This window comes from Capricornis sumatraensis, chromosome 20, assembly GCF_032405125.1.
Source record: "Capricornis sumatraensis isolate serow.1 chromosome 20, serow.2, whole genome shotgun sequence".
Lineage (NCBI taxonomy): Eukaryota > Metazoa > Chordata > Mammalia > Artiodactyla > Bovidae > Capricornis > Capricornis sumatraensis.
The window spans coordinates 31593047-31610996 of NC_091088.1; the positions used below are offsets into that span (position 1 = coordinate 31593047).

Here is a 17950-nt window from a genome sequence, read left to right on the forward strand (position 1 = left end):
ACAGACCTTTGTTGGCAAAGTAATGTCTCTGCTTTTTAATATGCTGTCTAGGTTGGTCATATTTTTTCTTCCAAGGAGCAAGTGTCTTAATTTCATGGCTGTAGTCACCATCTGCAGTGATTTTGGAGCCCAAGAAAATAAAGTCTGTCACTATTTCCATTGTTTTCCCATCTATTTGCCATGAAGTGATGGGACCAGATGCCATTATCTTAGTTTTTTGAATGTTGAGTTTTAAGCCAGCTTTTAAACTCTCCCTTTTCACTTTCATCAAGAGGCTCTTTAGTTCTTCACTTTCTGCCATTAGGGTGGTGTCATCTGCATATCTGAGGTTATTGATATTTCTCCCAGAAATCTTGATTCTAGCTTGTGCTTCATCCAGCCTGGCATGTTGTGTGATGTACTCTGCATATAAGTTAAATAAGCAGGATGACAATATACAGACTTGATGTACTCCTTTCCCAATTTGGAACCAGTCTGTTGCTCCATGTCTGGTTCTAACTGTGTTTCTTGACCTGCATACAGATTTCTCAGGAGGCAGGTCAGGTGGTCTGGTATTCCCATCTCTTGAAGAATTTTCCACAGTTTGTTGTGATCTACACAGTCAAAGGCTTTGGCATAATCAATAAAGCAGAAGCTTTTCTAGAATTCTCTTGCCTTTTCTGTGATCTAACAGATGTTGGCAAATTGATCTCTGGTTCCTCTGCCTTTTCTAAATCCAGCTTGAACATCTGGAAGTTTATGGTTCACATACTGTTGAAGCCTGGCTTGGAGAATTTTGAGCATTACATTGCTAGCGTGTGAGATGAGTGCAATTATGCAGTAGTTTGAACATTCTTTGGCCTTACCCTTCTTTGAAATGAAAACTGACTTTTTCCAGTCCTGTGGCCACTGCCGAGTTTTCCAAATTTGCTGGCATATTGAGTGCAGCATTTTTGCAGCATCATCTTTTAGGATTTGAAATAGCTCAGCTGGAATTCCATCCCCTCCACTAGTTTTGTTTGTAGTGATGCTTCCTAAGGCCCACTTAACTTTGCATTCCAGGATGTCTGGCTCTAGGTGAGTGATCACACTATCATGATTATCTGGGTCACGAAGATCTTTTTTGTATAGTTCTTCTGTGTATTCTTGCCACTTCTTCTTAATATCTTGTGCTTCTGTTAGGTCCATATCATTTCTGTCCTTTATTGTGCCCATCTTTGCATGAAATGTTCCCTTGGTATCTCTAATTTTCTTGAGAGTTAAGAAAATCAAGTCCCCTTTAGGGGGACTGAGTTGGGCACTGCCTGGGTGCCGGGTGCTGCTGGGCCACGAGCAGAATGAAGATGAGTGATCCATATAGCTCCGGCTTTCCCTGAAGCCCTTCCTGACTAGAGGAGCCAGCTACTGGCATGGATGGCACATCTCAGGGGTCTCTTGAGTATTCCATGCCACTAGACCTGTGGGGACCCCTGCATACTGCCCCAGACCTGGCCAACGCAAAGCAGGATGAAGAAACCAAATATATAAGAGTTTAGGTCCTTAGGCCCCCTGGCCTATAGCAGGCATTCAAGAAATGCTCACTATTTTGAAAGTTATAATTATGAATGATATTGGATTTTTAGAGGCATTCTCCTACATGAGTTGTGCTTTTGCATATCTTGGGTTTCGCTGTAGGATTTTATTTGGAAAAGGGTGATGCTGCCAGAAAGTGTGCCTCTTCACGGCACAGGGAAGCCCCAGAGGGCTAGCCCTGTCTTCCCCACTCTGCCTGCCATCCATGCAGGCCTGCCTGTGATGGGTGCCAGGCCCTGCCCTGGGAAATGGCTTCTTAGCCAGGTGGGATATGAACCCCTCTGAGAATTTAAGGACAGTTAGGAAGCTTCTTCTCAGAAGTCAGCATGCTCCCAAAATTCAGTTCTGACTTCAAGGGGGATTTGTGACCCTAGGTTAAGTTCCTGGTGTGCTGGCTTCCCCTTAAGAATGACCATAGCTAGAAAGTGGGGTCACTGACTCCTGTCCAGGCACAGGCTGGATGTGTTACACACATTAATTTATTTATTTCTCATGAGAAATCTGTGCGATCCCACCCCCATTTTATAGGTGAGAAAACAGTCTCAGAAAGGGTAACGGCCTTATCCAAAGTCACAGAGCAAGATTTAGTGAATAGCTTCTGTTCTTCCTTTTGCACAGAAGGCCTTTGAGTCCTCTCTCTGCCCCCTTGTGAGGGGACGAATGAATGAATGAGTGAGTGAGTGAATGAATGAATGGTCTAGTCATGGTCTCTGGACCAGGGCTGTGGGTGGGTTCAGCCAAGGGGAACAGAAGCAGGGTCAGTGGTGGTGTCAGGGTGTTGGGCCCTGATCACACCCCCAACACATGGCACCCCACAGCAGATGTCAGGTTCCCCCTCCAGCCTGCTGGGCTTCCCTGGACCCTCAGACTCTCTCAGGGAGCTCCCCTCAGGCCACAGGCCCATCTCAGAAGGCGACAGGTCACTGTGGCCAAGTACTGAAGCATTTGGCCCGAGAAGGGGACATTCTGGACCAACAGCCACTCTATAGGAAGCCACCTTGGGATTTCCCTGCTGGTCCAGTGGTTAAAAATCTGCCTGCCAATGCAGGTGACCCAGGTTTGATCCCTGAACCAGGAAAGTCCCACATGCTACAGAGTAACTAAGCCTGCATGCCTGGAGCCTGTGCTCTGAAGCAAGAGAAGCCACTACAATGAGAGGCCTGCTCACTGCGACTAGAAAGAAGCCCCCGACTCACCGCAACCAGGGAAAGCCCGTGTGCAGCAACGAAGACCCAGCATTACCAAAAGCAAATAAACAAATCTTCAAAATAAGAAAAAAAAGAAACCACCCTGGATGCAAGTGACCACCTGTTCTAGCTCCAGCTAGAAGCAAGTGTGAGGAGGAGGTCCAAGTGTTGACAAGCTGGATGGAGAGCATTTTGCATCACTTGTGGGCACAGCTCAGGGTGAGGCAGGGCCTGCCTGAGGGGACTCGCAGCCCCCTGGGCCTGAACTCTTCCTCTGCCTCTGTCACCACAGCTGACCAAGTGCCCACTACAGCCTGGCACTTATTCCTCGGGAACAAGGTGACCCAGCCACATGGCGGCAGCGGGACTCCTCTCCAGGAGTCTTGGTGCCATGAATTACTAAGACACAGGAGGAAGACTGCGGCTCACCTGTTTCCCACGCCATCGTAAACCCAGTGAGTGGAGCCGAGGCCCTCATAGGCTGACGCCCAGTAATACAGACATGAGTTCAGATGTAAGCTGTAGAGCAGGTAGGCTGTGGTCCGGATAACCCTGCAGAAGAAGGAAGGCACGAATGCAGCAGCGGAAAAGGTGGCAATGATATCTCAGCCCAGGGGTGGGGACTGCAGGGAACAAGCTAGTCCTCACCCTTCCCAGCACCCTCAGAGATCCCCATATCAGAGCCGCAAGGCTCTGCCCAGCTGCCTGGTGCGACAGACACTTGGCCCGTGGGAACCGGTGGCTATACTACGGGGCCTACTGGCTGCTCTACTGAGACTGCGCTGGCTAGGAATGGTGATGCTCCAACAGAAAGTTGTCAAGACTGGGGTCCAGAACTGGCACAGAGCTACATGTGCAGACAATTCTGGGGAAATGGAGGAGCTGAGGGGGGAATGCATGGGGCGGGGGCCAGGGGCAAAGAAAGAACATGCATGCAGAGAAGCACTGCCCCTGAGAGATATCAAGAGGAGCCCTGTCCCCCAGCGTGGCCTGGCTCGTCCTGTGTTCCAAGCCTGGGCATCCGCAAGATGGCCCACTGTGTCCCTACAGCCCGCCACCCATGTTTGAGAGTTTGGGGGGTCAGTTTCCTGAGCTGAAACCAAATAGAGGCCCAGCTCCCTGGATATGCAGGGCAGCCACACACGTCAGCCTGCACGTGCCCTCCTCACAATTGGGGGAAACAGGACATTCCTGGATCTTTAAAAAACAAACATCCCTTCAAAGAAGGATGAGGAAGAGGCCTGGCTTCTGGGGGGTGGTAGTGGCTAGGGGGCCTGGGAGCTGGGGGATGCTGAAAGGGGAAGGGATGGGGTAGAGAACGTCTTGCTCTGTTCTTGCTGCAAATATCCTGGGACATGTGTGTGCACGTGTGGGCACGTGTGTGCACGTGTGGGGGGTCTCACCTGTAAACGTAGGCTTTGCTGAGGATGGATTCCAAGCGGTTGTTAAACTCAAAGAAGGCCATATACTGGGAGGAAAAGCAAGACATCAGGGGTGGCCCAGTGCCCTCCCCTCTCCACCCACTCCCCACAGCTGCCAGGACTGAGGATTCTTTCTGCAGCCCCGCAGTGGGAGGGGCAGCCAGGATGGATCTGAACGTGTGGCCCGACTCCTGCATCACCATTAGTTGTTGCTAGTACTAATAACCCTCACCTCATGGAATTGAGGAGTAAGCACTTGTAAAGCCTCCAGAACAATATCTAACACACAGCACAGCTAAGAAGCACTACCAATCATAAGGAATTTCCCATCATCCCTTGCAGCCATCCTTTCCTGATGCCTCACCAGTGCTGCTTAGACCAGGCATCAAGATGTTGGCGCCAGTACAGAGCACCAGAAGAGCTGGAGAAGCCCACTCGTCTTACCTTCAAACAGCGGGGCAAGCGCAGGAGGGGATTCACACCGAATTTCAAGTAGAGTAAGTCCAACGGCAAGAGGCAGAACATGTCCATCTGAAATGCCAGCAGGACACCACAGTGTATAAAACAGCGTATAACTCCCAGGGTTGTGGGATGGGGTGAGTGGCGGGGGTCTCCACCTTCAATGGAAAGGCAAGGTCAGGATGCCCATGGAGGGGCTAAAACTAGGGCAGCAGGTATCCTACCAACAAGCCCCAGCCTGTGCTGGTCCTGTGGGGGAGGCCACGTCATACAGGCCTCAAAACACCCAGGGCCCCCAGAGACACAGCCTCCTGAGACCCCTGGCACACACCTTAAAGCGCTGAGATTTCAGGTAATTGTTGCGCATCTCCTTTTTGTCCGTCTGGAATGAAATGGAATAATGACTGTGAAATGGCCTGAGAGCTTCCCCTGACCCCATTGGAGCAGTGATGCAAATTCCCGCCCAACCTTGATCTTCCTGTCCAAATAACAGCCTCATGGGTGCAGAGCCATTGAATAGACCAGCGGAGCTTGGTGAAAGCCTACAGATGGGGAGATCAAGCTCCCCAAGGTGGAGTGGGGAGGTCACTCAGCTTGATTCCGGCTTCTTGGATGGAAAGCAGGGACGCTGACCTTACTCTCAGTCCAACTCTTAACTCTTCACGATAACTCTTAAGCACGTTAGCCTCACCTGGATCACTTGCAACCTTATTCACTGCTCTGATCAGACCAGGAAAGAGGTTGCCCAGGGAATTCTTCCTGTGAATTATTTTAGAAGCTCAACTTGTCTACACACAGAGGAGACCCAGCTCCACTCACATGGAATTTTGAAAAATGACCTACACAGGGAGATGGGGACTTGGCCACATTACAGTCAGGATTTTGGTTTCCTCCCCAGAAAGTGCACCAGAACATGGACTCCCCAACTGGTCTGGGGAGTGTGCTTTTTGCAGGACCACCCCCAGGAAATGTCAATTGTCAGCAGTTACCTGTGCTGAGCACTCTGCATACATCACCTCCATGGAGCCTCACAGCAATGGTAAGAGGTGGGAACAATTACTATCCCCATCTTACAAATGACAAAACTGAGGCTCTAAGAGGTGACACAGTTAGTTCTCATACAGCCAAGATTTGAACCAGGTCTGCCTACTCTAAAGTCCATTCTCTGGACTACTTTTTCATCTCTAATTCTACCAGGTGGTCCAGGAACCATTTTACCCACATATGAAGATGTGTGTAATTTAAATGTATCAAAGATGTGTGAAACAAACAACCATGCTGTTGAATAGGCAAGAGTGGATGTCCTGAGATTTCCCTGTTCATTTAGCTTCTTGTCCATCCCAGCATCAGGGGCTCTGGCGGCAGCGTCTGCCCCCAGCCACCCCCCATCCGGATGTGACTCACAATGATGTCCCCGCCTCTGACAAACTGCAGGCGCATCTGGAACACGGTGATGTCCAGGAGGTAGATGAGGTCGCACAGGTAATCCATCAGCAGCCAGAGGTGGATGTTGTCTGGCGTCTGATAGGGGAAGGCCCAGCGCACGGGAATCAGCCAGCAGTTCCAGTTCCAGGCCAGCACCACGAAGAACAGCCACAAGATGTACATCAGGTCTGCAGGGGAGGGGGAGGGAAGGTGCTAGAACCTCAGCCGGAGAAGGGCCCCTCACCTCACCGTGCGATCGGGATGGGGCTTTCTTATTTCCACTTATCAATCTGCACTTTCTTACCAGCTCTAAATGTGACCCTTCTTGAGGGAAAGTGAAAGTGTTAATCATTCAGTCGTGTCCAACTCTTTGCAACCCCATGGACTACTAGAGGCTACCAGGCTCCTCTGTCCATGGGATTCTCCAGACAAGAATACTGGAGTTCCCATTCCCTTCTCCAGGGGATCTTCCCGACCCAGGGATTGAACCTGGGTCTCCTGCATTGCAGGCAGTTTCTTACAGACTGAGCCACGAGGGAAGCCTGGTGGTGGGGGGGCGGGGCGGGGGGGGCATAAAAAACTATCTTTGATATAAAAATAAATCACAGCTAGGCCCTAACAAATGGAGAACTCTCAGGAGGGGATGTGAGGTCATTATTAGTTCATAGACAGCTAACAGAAAACACATTTGATCCACTCTGGTTGAATTTTTTCCGAAAATGTATTTCCTGCTTTCCTAAATACACAGTAGTGAACAATGCACAGAAGATGGACAGATGGATACATGGACAGGTGCATGGAAGGATGGATACTGTAGGTCACGTGGGCATTTTATTATTTGTTTATTTACTTTTATTTTTTGGCCACATCCAGCAGTTTGTGGGATCTTTCTTAGTTCCCTGAACAGGGATCGAACCAGTGCCCTCTGTAGTGCATGTGCAGAGTCCTGACCATTGGACTGAAAGGGAATTCCTCCCAACCTGGGCATTTTAAAGGACCCGTGGACACCAGGGTTGGAGTCCTGCCCCTCAGTGACTTCTTGTGTGACCCTGGGAAAGTCCCTCCCTGGTCCCCGCTCTGTCTTCCTCAGAGAAGTCACAGGAGAAGTCAGATTTAAAAAAGAAAAGAAAAGGCAGGGAAACCCTTTGTAAAGTGCTGTGCACATATGAAGGTTTGTTATTCCTGAAGAATATAACATGAGCTAAAAGGCAGGTGAGAGGCACTCCACTTGAGATGTTGGAAGAACTTTTCCCCTTCTCTGCTCAGAGCAGCAGATCTGGGAAAGGAGCCAGTAAGGGCAGAGTAGAAAGAAGACTTGGCCAAGAGTCAGGAGTCCTGAGTCTGCCGCTGACTAGTTGTGTCTTTAGGCCAGTTAACTCCTCTGTGCCTTAGTTTCCTCGCCTGTTAAGATGGGTGCCGTATTCCTTCCTAGTCCAGAGACTTAGTTCGTTTGGGCCCCTCCCCCTCCCCGCCCCAGCCCCAGCCCCGCCCCTTCCATGACGTGTGGCCACGCCCACCGCCCTCCCAGGACTCACTAGTCAGCGGGTCAATGCTCTGGGGAAACTGGTACTTCTTCCAGGGGCGGCGTTTGAACTTGCAGCAGAGCATCTCACAGTAGTGTTCCTCTTCCACCTGCCCCGCTTCAGCTGGCTTCACTTCCGGGGCCGGCTCTGGGGCTTTTTTGGCTGGGGCTGTGGGATGACACTGGTGACCCTCTGACCTAGCCCCGGGGCTCAGGCTGAGGATGCAAAGACAAGGCACCCGACTGCAGACGCTGGAGCTGGAGCTGAGGGGACCCTGGCAGCTCTCCACAACCAGCCATAAGCTCTGCGTGTTCTCCTGTAGCAAACCCCACATATCCTCTTAAATAGCAGCCTGAGCACCTGCTCTGAAATGCTTACCTACTACCAATAGGGGACCACCGCTCAGGAGCTGCCTAAAATGAGGTATTTCTGGGCAAGTTGGGTGTTTCAGTTGAGTGTCTGCTTGTGTGTCTGTGTTTGGACACCCTGGTTCTCTCTGGAGGTGGGGGGACATTGGTACCCAGAACTTCCACCCCCGGGAATCAGGAAAACATTGCCCTAGGTTTTTTAGCACAGGAATCTCAGCTCCTTTGTCTCTAAAACAAGACACTGAATGGGATCACAGCCTTCCTGTGCGTCTATGGAGATGTTTGTTGGTGAACTAGAGACTGGCTCTGAAAGGTTCAATATGGCTATGTTTCTACCTTTAGGGTTATGAAGTCAGGCTCTGCTAGGTTCACTGTTGGTATTTTGAGTTCGAAGGCACAACCCTCCGTTGGAAAAACCTAGAAAACCTCCCTGGCAAGAGAGTGTGGTTCTTATTTCCTCCTGGTACTCTGAAAGAAGAAAACTTCCAAATAAATATTGTAACCAAGGCCTTTGAAAACTAAGACTGTGTGGTTCCAGAGTGGGTTATGGACACCATCTGAATGTAAGGCCATGACATACGCCCCAGGGTAGACCACCTACCTGCCTGCCAGCAGGAGAGGCACAGAGGGTCATCCAGGGAACTTGCCCTCCGAGACACAGAGCTAAGTACAACTGGATCATCGGCCAGAACGCTGACTTCTTTCCTCCCCTGCAAACGTAGCTAAACCTGTCTACAAAGGATCTCGAATTCCAGAGAGTGGAGATCTGTGCTTCTCTCAAGCATCCCCACCATTTTCTTGGGGCTACCCTCCCTATGAGTTGAAAGAGGGCTCCAGGGGCCCCACCACACCCTGCGTCCAGTGGACCATCACCAGCTCTGGACTCACAGGGCTTGGGGCTCTCCTCATCGGAGGTGACGTCAGGGTCGATGAGCTTCTCCTTCACCTTCTCCGTCCGCTCCTTGAAGAGCTTCACTAGCTCCTGGAGCCGGTCGTTGATGATGGCACTGTTCTGGCTGGCTGTGGAGGTTGCACGGTCCTGGTCACTGTGGAAACAGCACCCAGAGCTGAGTGGACTGTGTGGGGAAGGACCCCTGCGCCCCCAGGCAAGGGCAGAATCTGTATCCCACCTGGCTGGAGGGGGTCAATCCTGCCCCAGTCTCCCTCTTGACATCAAAACATCAAACCCACCTTAATATCTCCTGGGAGGAAATTCAGCCTGGGAATTGCACTGGGATACCCAGCTTTATAGGAAATGTACCGCGCAGGCTCTGATTCAGATGGGCAATTCTGAAAAACTTTGGATTCCACTTTTGATTTAGGGGCAACTCTTGGAACTCAGTTCAGGGCTGTTAGACTCAGTTTGGGGTTCACATGAGATACAGGACTGATCAGGGAGTGGACAGGGGCTACTTTTTGAGGTTTAGGAAATAGCTGATTTGAAAAACAGTGCAGGGAATTCCCAGGCGGTCCTGTGGTTAGGGCTCTGAGCTCTCACTGCCAAGGTCATGGGTTTGATCCCTGGTCAGGGAAATAAGATCCCACAAGCCATGCAGCATGGGCAAAATAAATAAATTAATTAGTTTAATTCAATCAAAATAAAAAAAATTACAGATACATTAAAATCCTTTTAATTTACAGGAATTTAAAATGTATGAACTTGCATCAAGAGAGACAGACATAGACAGACAGAATGAATGAGAATCTGCCTGACAGTCTGCTCAGCGTGGGTCCAGAGCTCTGGGTGAGTTGAGACGAGTGGCTGTGTGAATCAGCCTAGTTCCCTGTACTTTGCTGAGTGGCCTGTGATCCTCTCGCTGAGCTGAGGGTGACACTAGTATTTACAGATCTATTATTTTTTTCATACACTGAGGCACTGAAACTCAAGCCAGCTACTCCTCATGTGCTCAGCTGAGCTGGAGACAAGCAGTGTGGGGTCATAATGAGAGATGGCACCAGGGGTGGAGGAGACAGGAACTGCTCACTCACTTTGGGAAGCAGTCGCCACCTAGCCAGGGACCCTGTTGCCCAGGTGTGGCCATGTCAGCTCTCTTCTGTGCACAAGCCTTGTGCAACTCCAGGCCTCCTTATGGAGAGCAGCCTGGCACTCTCCCTTTCCAGTCTGACCAGTGAGATCTTGAAAGCCGCAGAAAGATGGCAGAGCCAGTGCTGGCTGGGTCCTTAAATGACTGCAGAGAGCAGAGTCTGCCACTGACCTGAAACACGCACCTGAGGACATGACTCTGACATGAGCCATCCTGTTCCTTATGCGCTGAGACACTGAGGTCTATCTGCAATAGCATCTTAACCTACTGAGGGAATACCTAGGGCTCCATGCCGACCACCTTAAGACCTTTTTTCCCAAGGGAATTTTTATTATTCTACAGGATTTCTGTCTGATCTTCTGATATGAACCCTAACCCCACCCTGATCCTACTGCATCAGATGAGACTCCCACTGTACGCTAAAAGGAATCACTGGATGATAGGTGAGGTTTGGGGTTTTCTCCTGCTTATTTGGCTTTTCTGAACTTTCCACAATACTGCTAAGCATAAACTCCATAAAATTACAGCCAGAAAAAAAAAAGACTGGAAGGAAAGGTCATGGTTTCCTGAGGTCACTCCAGGAGCATGGCTGGCGGGGAGGTGAGACGCCCAGGCCAGAGCCCAGGGCTGGGGAATTCATTGTCACTAGCCTACGTAGACCCTTCAGGAAAACATCTCCCTCTGGCCCAGCCCTTGAGACAGGCATATATCAGAGACACAGGCCCTGATGCCCTCACAGTGCCCTTTAAACATTGTTCCACGGACCAACTGCATTGGAATCACCTGAGGAGCTTATAAACACTTGGCTTCGCCAGGTCCACTCTCTGTGGCTCGGGACACAGGAGGCCCAGAGCCCAGGCCCATTCTGCAGACCAGATTTTGCACAACTGCTGGGCCAGCCAGAAGCAGCCAGGGCAGGGGACCCAGCCCTCCCTTACTGCTTGGAAACCACTGGCACAGTCTGCCTTCAGGCAGAGTGTTCTAAAAACATTCATGCTCTCCCCAGCTCACCTCCCTTTGCTTGCCTGACTCCCTGAGACCCCAGAGGCGGCCCCCACATACTCAGTGCCCTGTGGGCTGGTGGGGTCCGACCAGGCGACCACGGGGGATGCAGCCGGTGACAGCAGCTTGAGCTCTTCAGCCTCATCATCTTGGGAAGGCAGCCTCTTCCTGCAAGAACACAGACATGGAAAGGGACTTCAGGGAGGCAGGAGCCACAAGCGGGGAGCCAACTTGGAGCCCTGCAGATCACCCAGAGCAAATCCTGGGTGGGAGGTCGGAGCAGAGGATGGTGCTGCCCAAGGGTCCTCGCTTGCCTGCAGGGAAACGAAAAGGGAGAAGAGGGGACACAGCCGACCTCCAGACCTTAGTCTCTGCATCCGTTCAGCGGCCTCACGTAAAAGTAACAGCACTAACTCAGCATCAGGAAAACCCAAGTTTGCTCCCCAGCCCTGCTTCTTCCCAACGAGTGCCCTTGGCAAGTTACTTAAACTCTCTGAGTTGCCTCAGCTTTCCCCTCTGTAAAATGGGACTGTGTGTGCTGTGCTTAGTTGCTCAGTCATGTCCACCTCTTTGTGACCCCATGGACTACTGTAGTCCACCAGGCACCTCTGTCCATAGGGATTCTCCAGCAAGAATACTGGAGAGGGTTGCCATGCCCTCCTCCAGGGGATCTTCCCAACTCAGGGATCAAACCCAGGTCTTCCGCATTGCAGGTATATTCTTTACCAGCTGAGCTACCAGGAAAGCCCAAAATGGGACTAAATCTAACCAGCTCAATGAGGCGCTTAGCACTCAGTCAGGTCTCATTTTAAACATCCTTCTCCCTCCACCTCCCAGTCTGACGGCGCAGAGCTTCCCAGCCCACCCCCACCTCTTTCTCCCTCACACCATCCTTCCAGCCTCCAATAAGGTGTGAGGGCTCCCATTCCATCCTGTTAAATCTCCTAGAAGCTCAGCTTCCCTCCCTTAACAGATGTGCCCCTGATTGGAACAACTGACACCCACAGGCCATGGAGTCTGGTCTCCCGCATGTGGTGTGACCTGGGACAAGCCCCATCCCCTCCTGAAGCTCCCTTTTCCCTATCTGAAGGATGAAGACTAAATTATCCTGGGTCCCCACCATTCAGTCCAAGTCCACCAGTGTTGCTTTTGGAACCACTGGTGTCTTGGCTGATGGTGTCTAGATTTGAAGACACGTGGTACTTCTACCATCCCCCACCACCGTGACTCAGGATTCCACCATTAGGGTTCTAGAGGGACACAGTCAGAGGGATGTGCAGCATTCGCTTTATTCCAGAAAGCTCTGGAACTACCCTATTATCTTCTGTCAACTCAACTAAAATGGCAAGACTCATGGGTTCGCCTCTTTTACACTCTAATTAAAAGGAGGCCTGCAGGGGCACTTCCCTGGTGATCCAGTGGCTAAAATTCTGCACTCCCAATGCAGGGGGCCTGGGCTCGACCCCTGGTCAGGGCACTACATCCCACATGCCACGACTAAGACCTGGCATAGTCAAATAGCCATCAGGGAAAAGACCCTGATGCTGGGAAAGATTGAAGGTGGAAGGAAAAGGGGACAGCAGCAGATGAAATGGTTGGATGGCATCACTGACTCGATGGACACGAGTTTGAGCAAGCTCTGGGAGTTGGTGATGGTCAGGGAAGCCTGGCCTGCTGCAGTCCATGGGGTTGCAAAGAGTTGGACAGGACTGAGCAACTGAACTGACTGATAGCCAAATAAATAAATACTGAAAAAAAGGATGCCTGCACACAAGAAGACTGGGGCAGAAATCTCTCAACTAGGACTTAAACTCAGCCCTCCTGCCCTCAGCCCAGTGCCTTCCGAGGGCCTGGAGAGAGTTCAGAAAGTGGAAGTAAGTCAGAAGCTCTGTTCCCCTAGCACTGCCCAGTGCTTGGCCCTGTGCTAAGCACTTCACTTACAGGAGTTCATTGAATTTTCACATGCCTAAGGTACAGGAAACGTTTCATCCCCATCTTATCAAGGAAAGATGGGGGCCTAGGAAGATCAAATGACTTGCTTTAAGCCTCACATCTGGTAAGCGGTGACCTGGGAGTCACTCCAAACCACAGCTTTGTGCTGTGAGAACGGCCTTGCCCACATGCCCCCCTCTACCCCTCTGTTTGGGTGGCTTCTCTGCTCCCATCAATTGCCCTGTGTTCATTCCATCCCTGACCACAGACAGCCCCACTGGTCTCCCATGTCAGGCATCAGAATTCCTTCTTGGGGGCAAGCTCAGGCTGAGGCTTCTCCAGTTTCTCACAGTCATGTTCTGCTTAGCAGCTCCCTGGAAGAGTCTGGTGTGATTACTTGTTCACTATCTCCGTCGCACTAGAATATCAGCTCTATTAGGACAGGCTTTTCCCTGGTGTGTCTACAGCACCTAGAGCAGAGACTGGCACATAGAGATGTTCAAAAAATGTTTGCAAATGAATGATAACCAGAGGAGCCTCACAGACCCAGCTCACAAGCAACAGGTAGGAGCTTGGATTCTAGCCCCATGTGACCTTAGTCCCCTTGTCGCTGCTTCCCAGTATCCATCTCTAATCCAACCTGCACAGTTTCTCCACCCTAATAAAGTGACTAGAGGGAGGTAGACCAGATGTCCACAGTCATGGTAGCACCTCGTCTTCTGCTATCTGTACTCTGTATATGATTCAGTGAATTAACCATGAGGACTGATGTGTCTGTGAGCTGTGTTCTGAGGCCAGGTGAGATTATGCCTCTCTTCTCCACATTAAAATCTGCGAACCTCTGTTGACTACATCCAGCCATTTCTATCCCAGCAGGCACCTGACTTCAGCTGAGAAATTACTCAAAAGCTCAGGGATGAGAGCAAGAATTAATCAAGAAAAAAGAACCATCTCTCAATCCAGCCAGCAGAGGAAAGGCACTGGTGGCTCTTCTTTAGCTTAAAGAACCACTCACAAAGCACAGTGCTGCACCTCGCAGCCTGCCTATAGCTCTACACAGGAACGCTCTCAGCTACCCAGCTCAGGTTGTCCAAAACCACCTCTAACCGTGCAGCAACCAACTTATCTCAAGAAGCACAACAGTGTGTGCAACCCTGAGCAGGAATTTCACTTTCGAGAAAGGAGCCCAAGGACAGAGGGCAGAGGACCAAAGAGATAGCCAGAGCACTATTGTGTTCAGTATTTAACAGGGGAGGATTGCTACATCTGTTCTGACATGTGGAGCTGGAAGACGTCAACACAGCATCATAGTGACAGCCCAGCAGTATGGAAAGGGGCTCAATAAATAAGATATGGTCTCAGATGAGATGGGATCCAATCCTACCTTCAATTAAAACCACTCAGAAGCCTGGGCCCACAAATAAGGTATGGAAGAGAGGGCAGAAAAATAAAACCACAACCTAACCTAGCATGGTGGGATGAGGGATGGTTATTGTATCTAGAGTTCTTTGGTATTTCCATTGTAATTTTTAACAATAATATCACCCACTTCAAACCATATACTCAAGGGTATTCTGGACAGGGCTTCCTCAGAGATTCTTTCTAGAGCCTGAAACCAGGAATTAGGAGACCTGGAAAGGGGTGGGCCCACGGTCCCAATGCTGACGGCATCTTACTGAGTGACCTTGGGCCAGTTTCTTCCCCTCTCTGGCCCCAGTGTCCTCTTCTACCAAATGCACAGATGGCACAGTGCTACGAAACATCCAAGAGAAGCATAGAAGGTGACCTGAGGCTCCCTGTGGCTGATCCTGGGACCGCAAGAGTGTCGGATTTGGCAGGAGATGGGGGCAGCTGCACAGGAGAGGGTGGGTTCTCCTCCGCGATGAGGGGCCGACTGTCAGCATCAGTGTCTTCCACCTGCACTTCGGGGTGCTCTTCCATGGCAGGTACTGGGGAGGGGAAGGAGGACACAGCATCAGAGAGGAGCCAGGTCCCCGGAGCCTCACTGTGTTCTACGGCGAAGCCACAGACAGTGTGTGTGGAGGGGCCTGTGGCAGCCTTGCATCCACACAGGGCTCCCGGGAGAGCTCCATGCAGGGGACACCATGATGCGGTGTCCAGGGCCCTCTGAGGGCCACGCCCCTCGCAGCCACTGACCCAGGAGTCACGGGAGCAGCCGTGACGTCATGGGAGCTTCCGGACACAGCCTGGAGCCAGTCTGGTTTCCCTGGGCCTGGAGAAGCAGCAAGGCCCTGGGGTGGCGGTTGGGGTGGCAGCGCTGAGAAAGGGCTTGGGGAGCCTGCCTGGGGGGCACTGAGTCCTAGGGTCTGGCCTGCTGCAGTCTGGCTCAGCTGCTTCCTCTCCCTGGGCCTCAGTTTCCCCATCCCAAGGTAGGAATGATGGGGCTTTCCCAGGCCCGTGGGGGCAGCAGACATGGGGGTACAAGACCTCTGTTTTAAAATTTTTTTATTAAACCATAGTTGATTTACAATGTTGTGCCAAGCTCTGCTGTACAGCCAAGTGACTCAGTTACACACATATATTCTTTCTTTTCACATTCTTTTCCATTATGGTTTATCACAGGATAAACCTAGTTCCCTGTGCTATACAGCAGGACCTTGTTGTTTATCCACCCTATATATAATATTTTATATCCAGTCCCACACTGCCAGTCCTTCCCTCCCTATCTCCCTCCCCAGTGGCAACCAGAAACCTGTTCTCTACATCTGTGAGTCTGTTTCTGTTTTGAGACAGGTTCATTTGCTCCATGTTTTAGATTCCACATATACTGGCTGCATAGGATATTTGTCTTTCTCTTTCTGACTTGCTTCATCTAGTAGGATAATCTCTAATTGCATCCATGCTGCTGCAAATGGCATGATTTCACTCTTTTTGTGGCTGAGTGGTATTCCATTTATCCATGTACCACATCTTTATTCGTTCATCTGTCAATGGGCATTTAGTCGTTTTCATGTTTTGACTATTGTAAATAGTGCTGTTATGAACATAGGGGAGATGTATCTTCCGAATTATAGCTTTGTCCAGGTATATGACCAGGAGTGGGATTTCTGGATCATATGGTGATTCTATTTTTAGCTTTCTGAGGAACCTCCACACAGTTCTCCTCAGTGGCTGTACCAACTTACATTCGTGCCAACGGTGTAGGAGGGTTCCCTTTTCTCCATACCCTCTCCAACACCTGCTATTCGTAGACTTTTTCATGATGGTCATTCTGATCAATGTGAGGTGGTACCTTCTAGTTTGGGTTTGCATTTCTCTAATAATCAGTGCTGTTGAGCATCTTTGCATGTGCTTACTGGTCACCTGTACGTCTTCTTTGGAGAAATGCCTGTTAAGGTCTTTTGCCCATTTTTCAGTTGGGCTGTTCTGGTGGTGGTGGTGGTGGTATGAACTGTTTGTATATTTTGGAGACTAAGCCCTTGTCCATCAACTCATTTGCAAATATTTTCTCCCATTCCACAGGCTGTCTTTTCTTTCCTCCTTCCTTTTTCATGATTTCCTCTGCTGTGCAAAAGCTTGTAAAAGTTTGATTAGGTCCCTTTTATTTATTTTTGTTTTTTATTTCTATTGCCTTGGGAGACTGAACTAAGAAAGCATTGGTATGATTTATGTCAGAGAATGTTTTGCCTATGCTCTCTTCTAGGAGTTTTACATGTCATGTCTTAGGTTTAAGTCTTCAAGCCATTTTAAGTTTATTTTTGTATATGGTGTGAGGGTATAACTTCACTGATTTACTTGCAGGTAACTTTCCCAGCACTTGCTAAAGAGACTGTCTTTTACCCATTTCATATTCTTGCCCCCTTTGTTGGAGATTAATTGGTCATAGGTGTATGGGTTTATTTCTAGGCTCTATTTTCACTGTTCCATAGATCCGCATGTCCATTTTTATACCCTTACAACACTGTTTTGATTTTACTGTAGCTTTGTAGTATTATCTGAAGTCTGGGAGAGTTATGCCTCTTGCTCCGTGGCCCCCATCCCTAGGCTGCCTCACAGGATTGCTTTGGCAATTCTGGGTCTTTAATAGTCCTTATAAAAATTTTTGGATTATTTGTTCTAGTTCTGTGAAAAAAGTCTTGGGTATTTTGACAGGTATCATACTAAATTTGCACATTGCTTTGGATAAAATTGCCATTTTAACAATATTAATCCTTGCAATCCTCTTGGAAGGGAATGGGATATCTTTCCATTTCTTTGGATCCTCTTTAATCTGCTTCCCTAATATTTTACAGTTTTCAGCGTATTAGCCTTTCACCTCTTTGGTTAGGTTTATTCCTAGGTGTTTTTGTTTTGGTTGCACTGGGTCTTTGTTGCTGGGTGCAGGATTCTCTCTGGCTGTGGCCAGCAGGAGCTACTCTCTAGTTGGAGTGTGTGGGCTTCTCATTGTAGCGGCTTCTCTTGTTTCAGAGCATGGGCTTCAGGAGTTGCAACATGCAGGCTCGGTAGTGGCAGCGCACAGGCTTAGTTGCTCTGAGGAATGTGGAATCCTCCCAAACCAGGGATCAAACCCATGTCCCCTACTTTGGCAGGCAGATTCTTAACCACTCTACCACCGGGTAAGTCCTTTTCTTTTTGGTGCTATTTTTAAAGGGTTTCTTTTTTTTTTTTTTTAACATTCCTTTTCTGATGTTTCATTGTTATTATAAAGTGCGGCAACTCATTTTTTAATATTAATCTTGAATCCCGCTACTTTGCTAAATTCATTTATTAGATCTAGTAGTGTTTGCTTCGGAGAAGGCAATGGCAACCCACTCCAGTAATTTTGCCTGGAAAATCCCATGGGCAGAGGAGCCTGGTAGGCTGCAGTCCACGGGCTCGCTAAGAGTAGGACACGACTGAGCAACTTCACTTTCACACATTGGAGAAGGAAATGGCAACCCACTCCAGTGTTCTTGCCTAGAGAATCCCAGGGATGGGGGAGCCTGGTGGGCTGCCATCTATGGGGTCGCACAGAGTTGGACACGACTGAAGCGATTTAGCAGCAGCAGCAGCAGCAGTGTTTGCATGGAGTCTTCA

The 17950-nt window shown here is 49.7% G+C and overlaps 1 protein-coding gene across 1 annotated transcript in view; it reads right to left on the reverse strand.

Moving 5' to 3' along the window:
* LOC138096743 (cyclic nucleotide-gated channel beta-1-like) overlaps positions 1-16144 on the reverse strand; it is a 93831-nt gene extending 77687 nt beyond the window's left edge. Inside the window, exons 1-10 of the mRNA XM_068993023.1 lie at positions 16060-16144; positions 14700-14862; positions 11042-11149; positions 8823-8980; positions 7579-7734; positions 6023-6231; positions 4950-5000; positions 4604-4690; positions 4142-4206; positions 3168-3290 (exon numbers count right to left, since the gene is read on the reverse strand). Coding sequence (XP_068849124.1) covers positions 3168-3290; positions 4142-4206; positions 4604-4690; positions 4950-5000; positions 6023-6231; positions 7579-7734; positions 8823-8980; positions 11042-11149; positions 14700-14862; positions 16060-16144 — 1205 coding nt within the window. The remainder of the gene's footprint in view (positions 1-3167; positions 3291-4141; positions 4207-4603; positions 4691-4949; positions 5001-6022; positions 6232-7578; positions 7735-8822; positions 8981-11041; positions 11150-14699; positions 14863-16059) is intronic.
* Positions 16145-17950: the final 1806 nt, after the last annotated feature.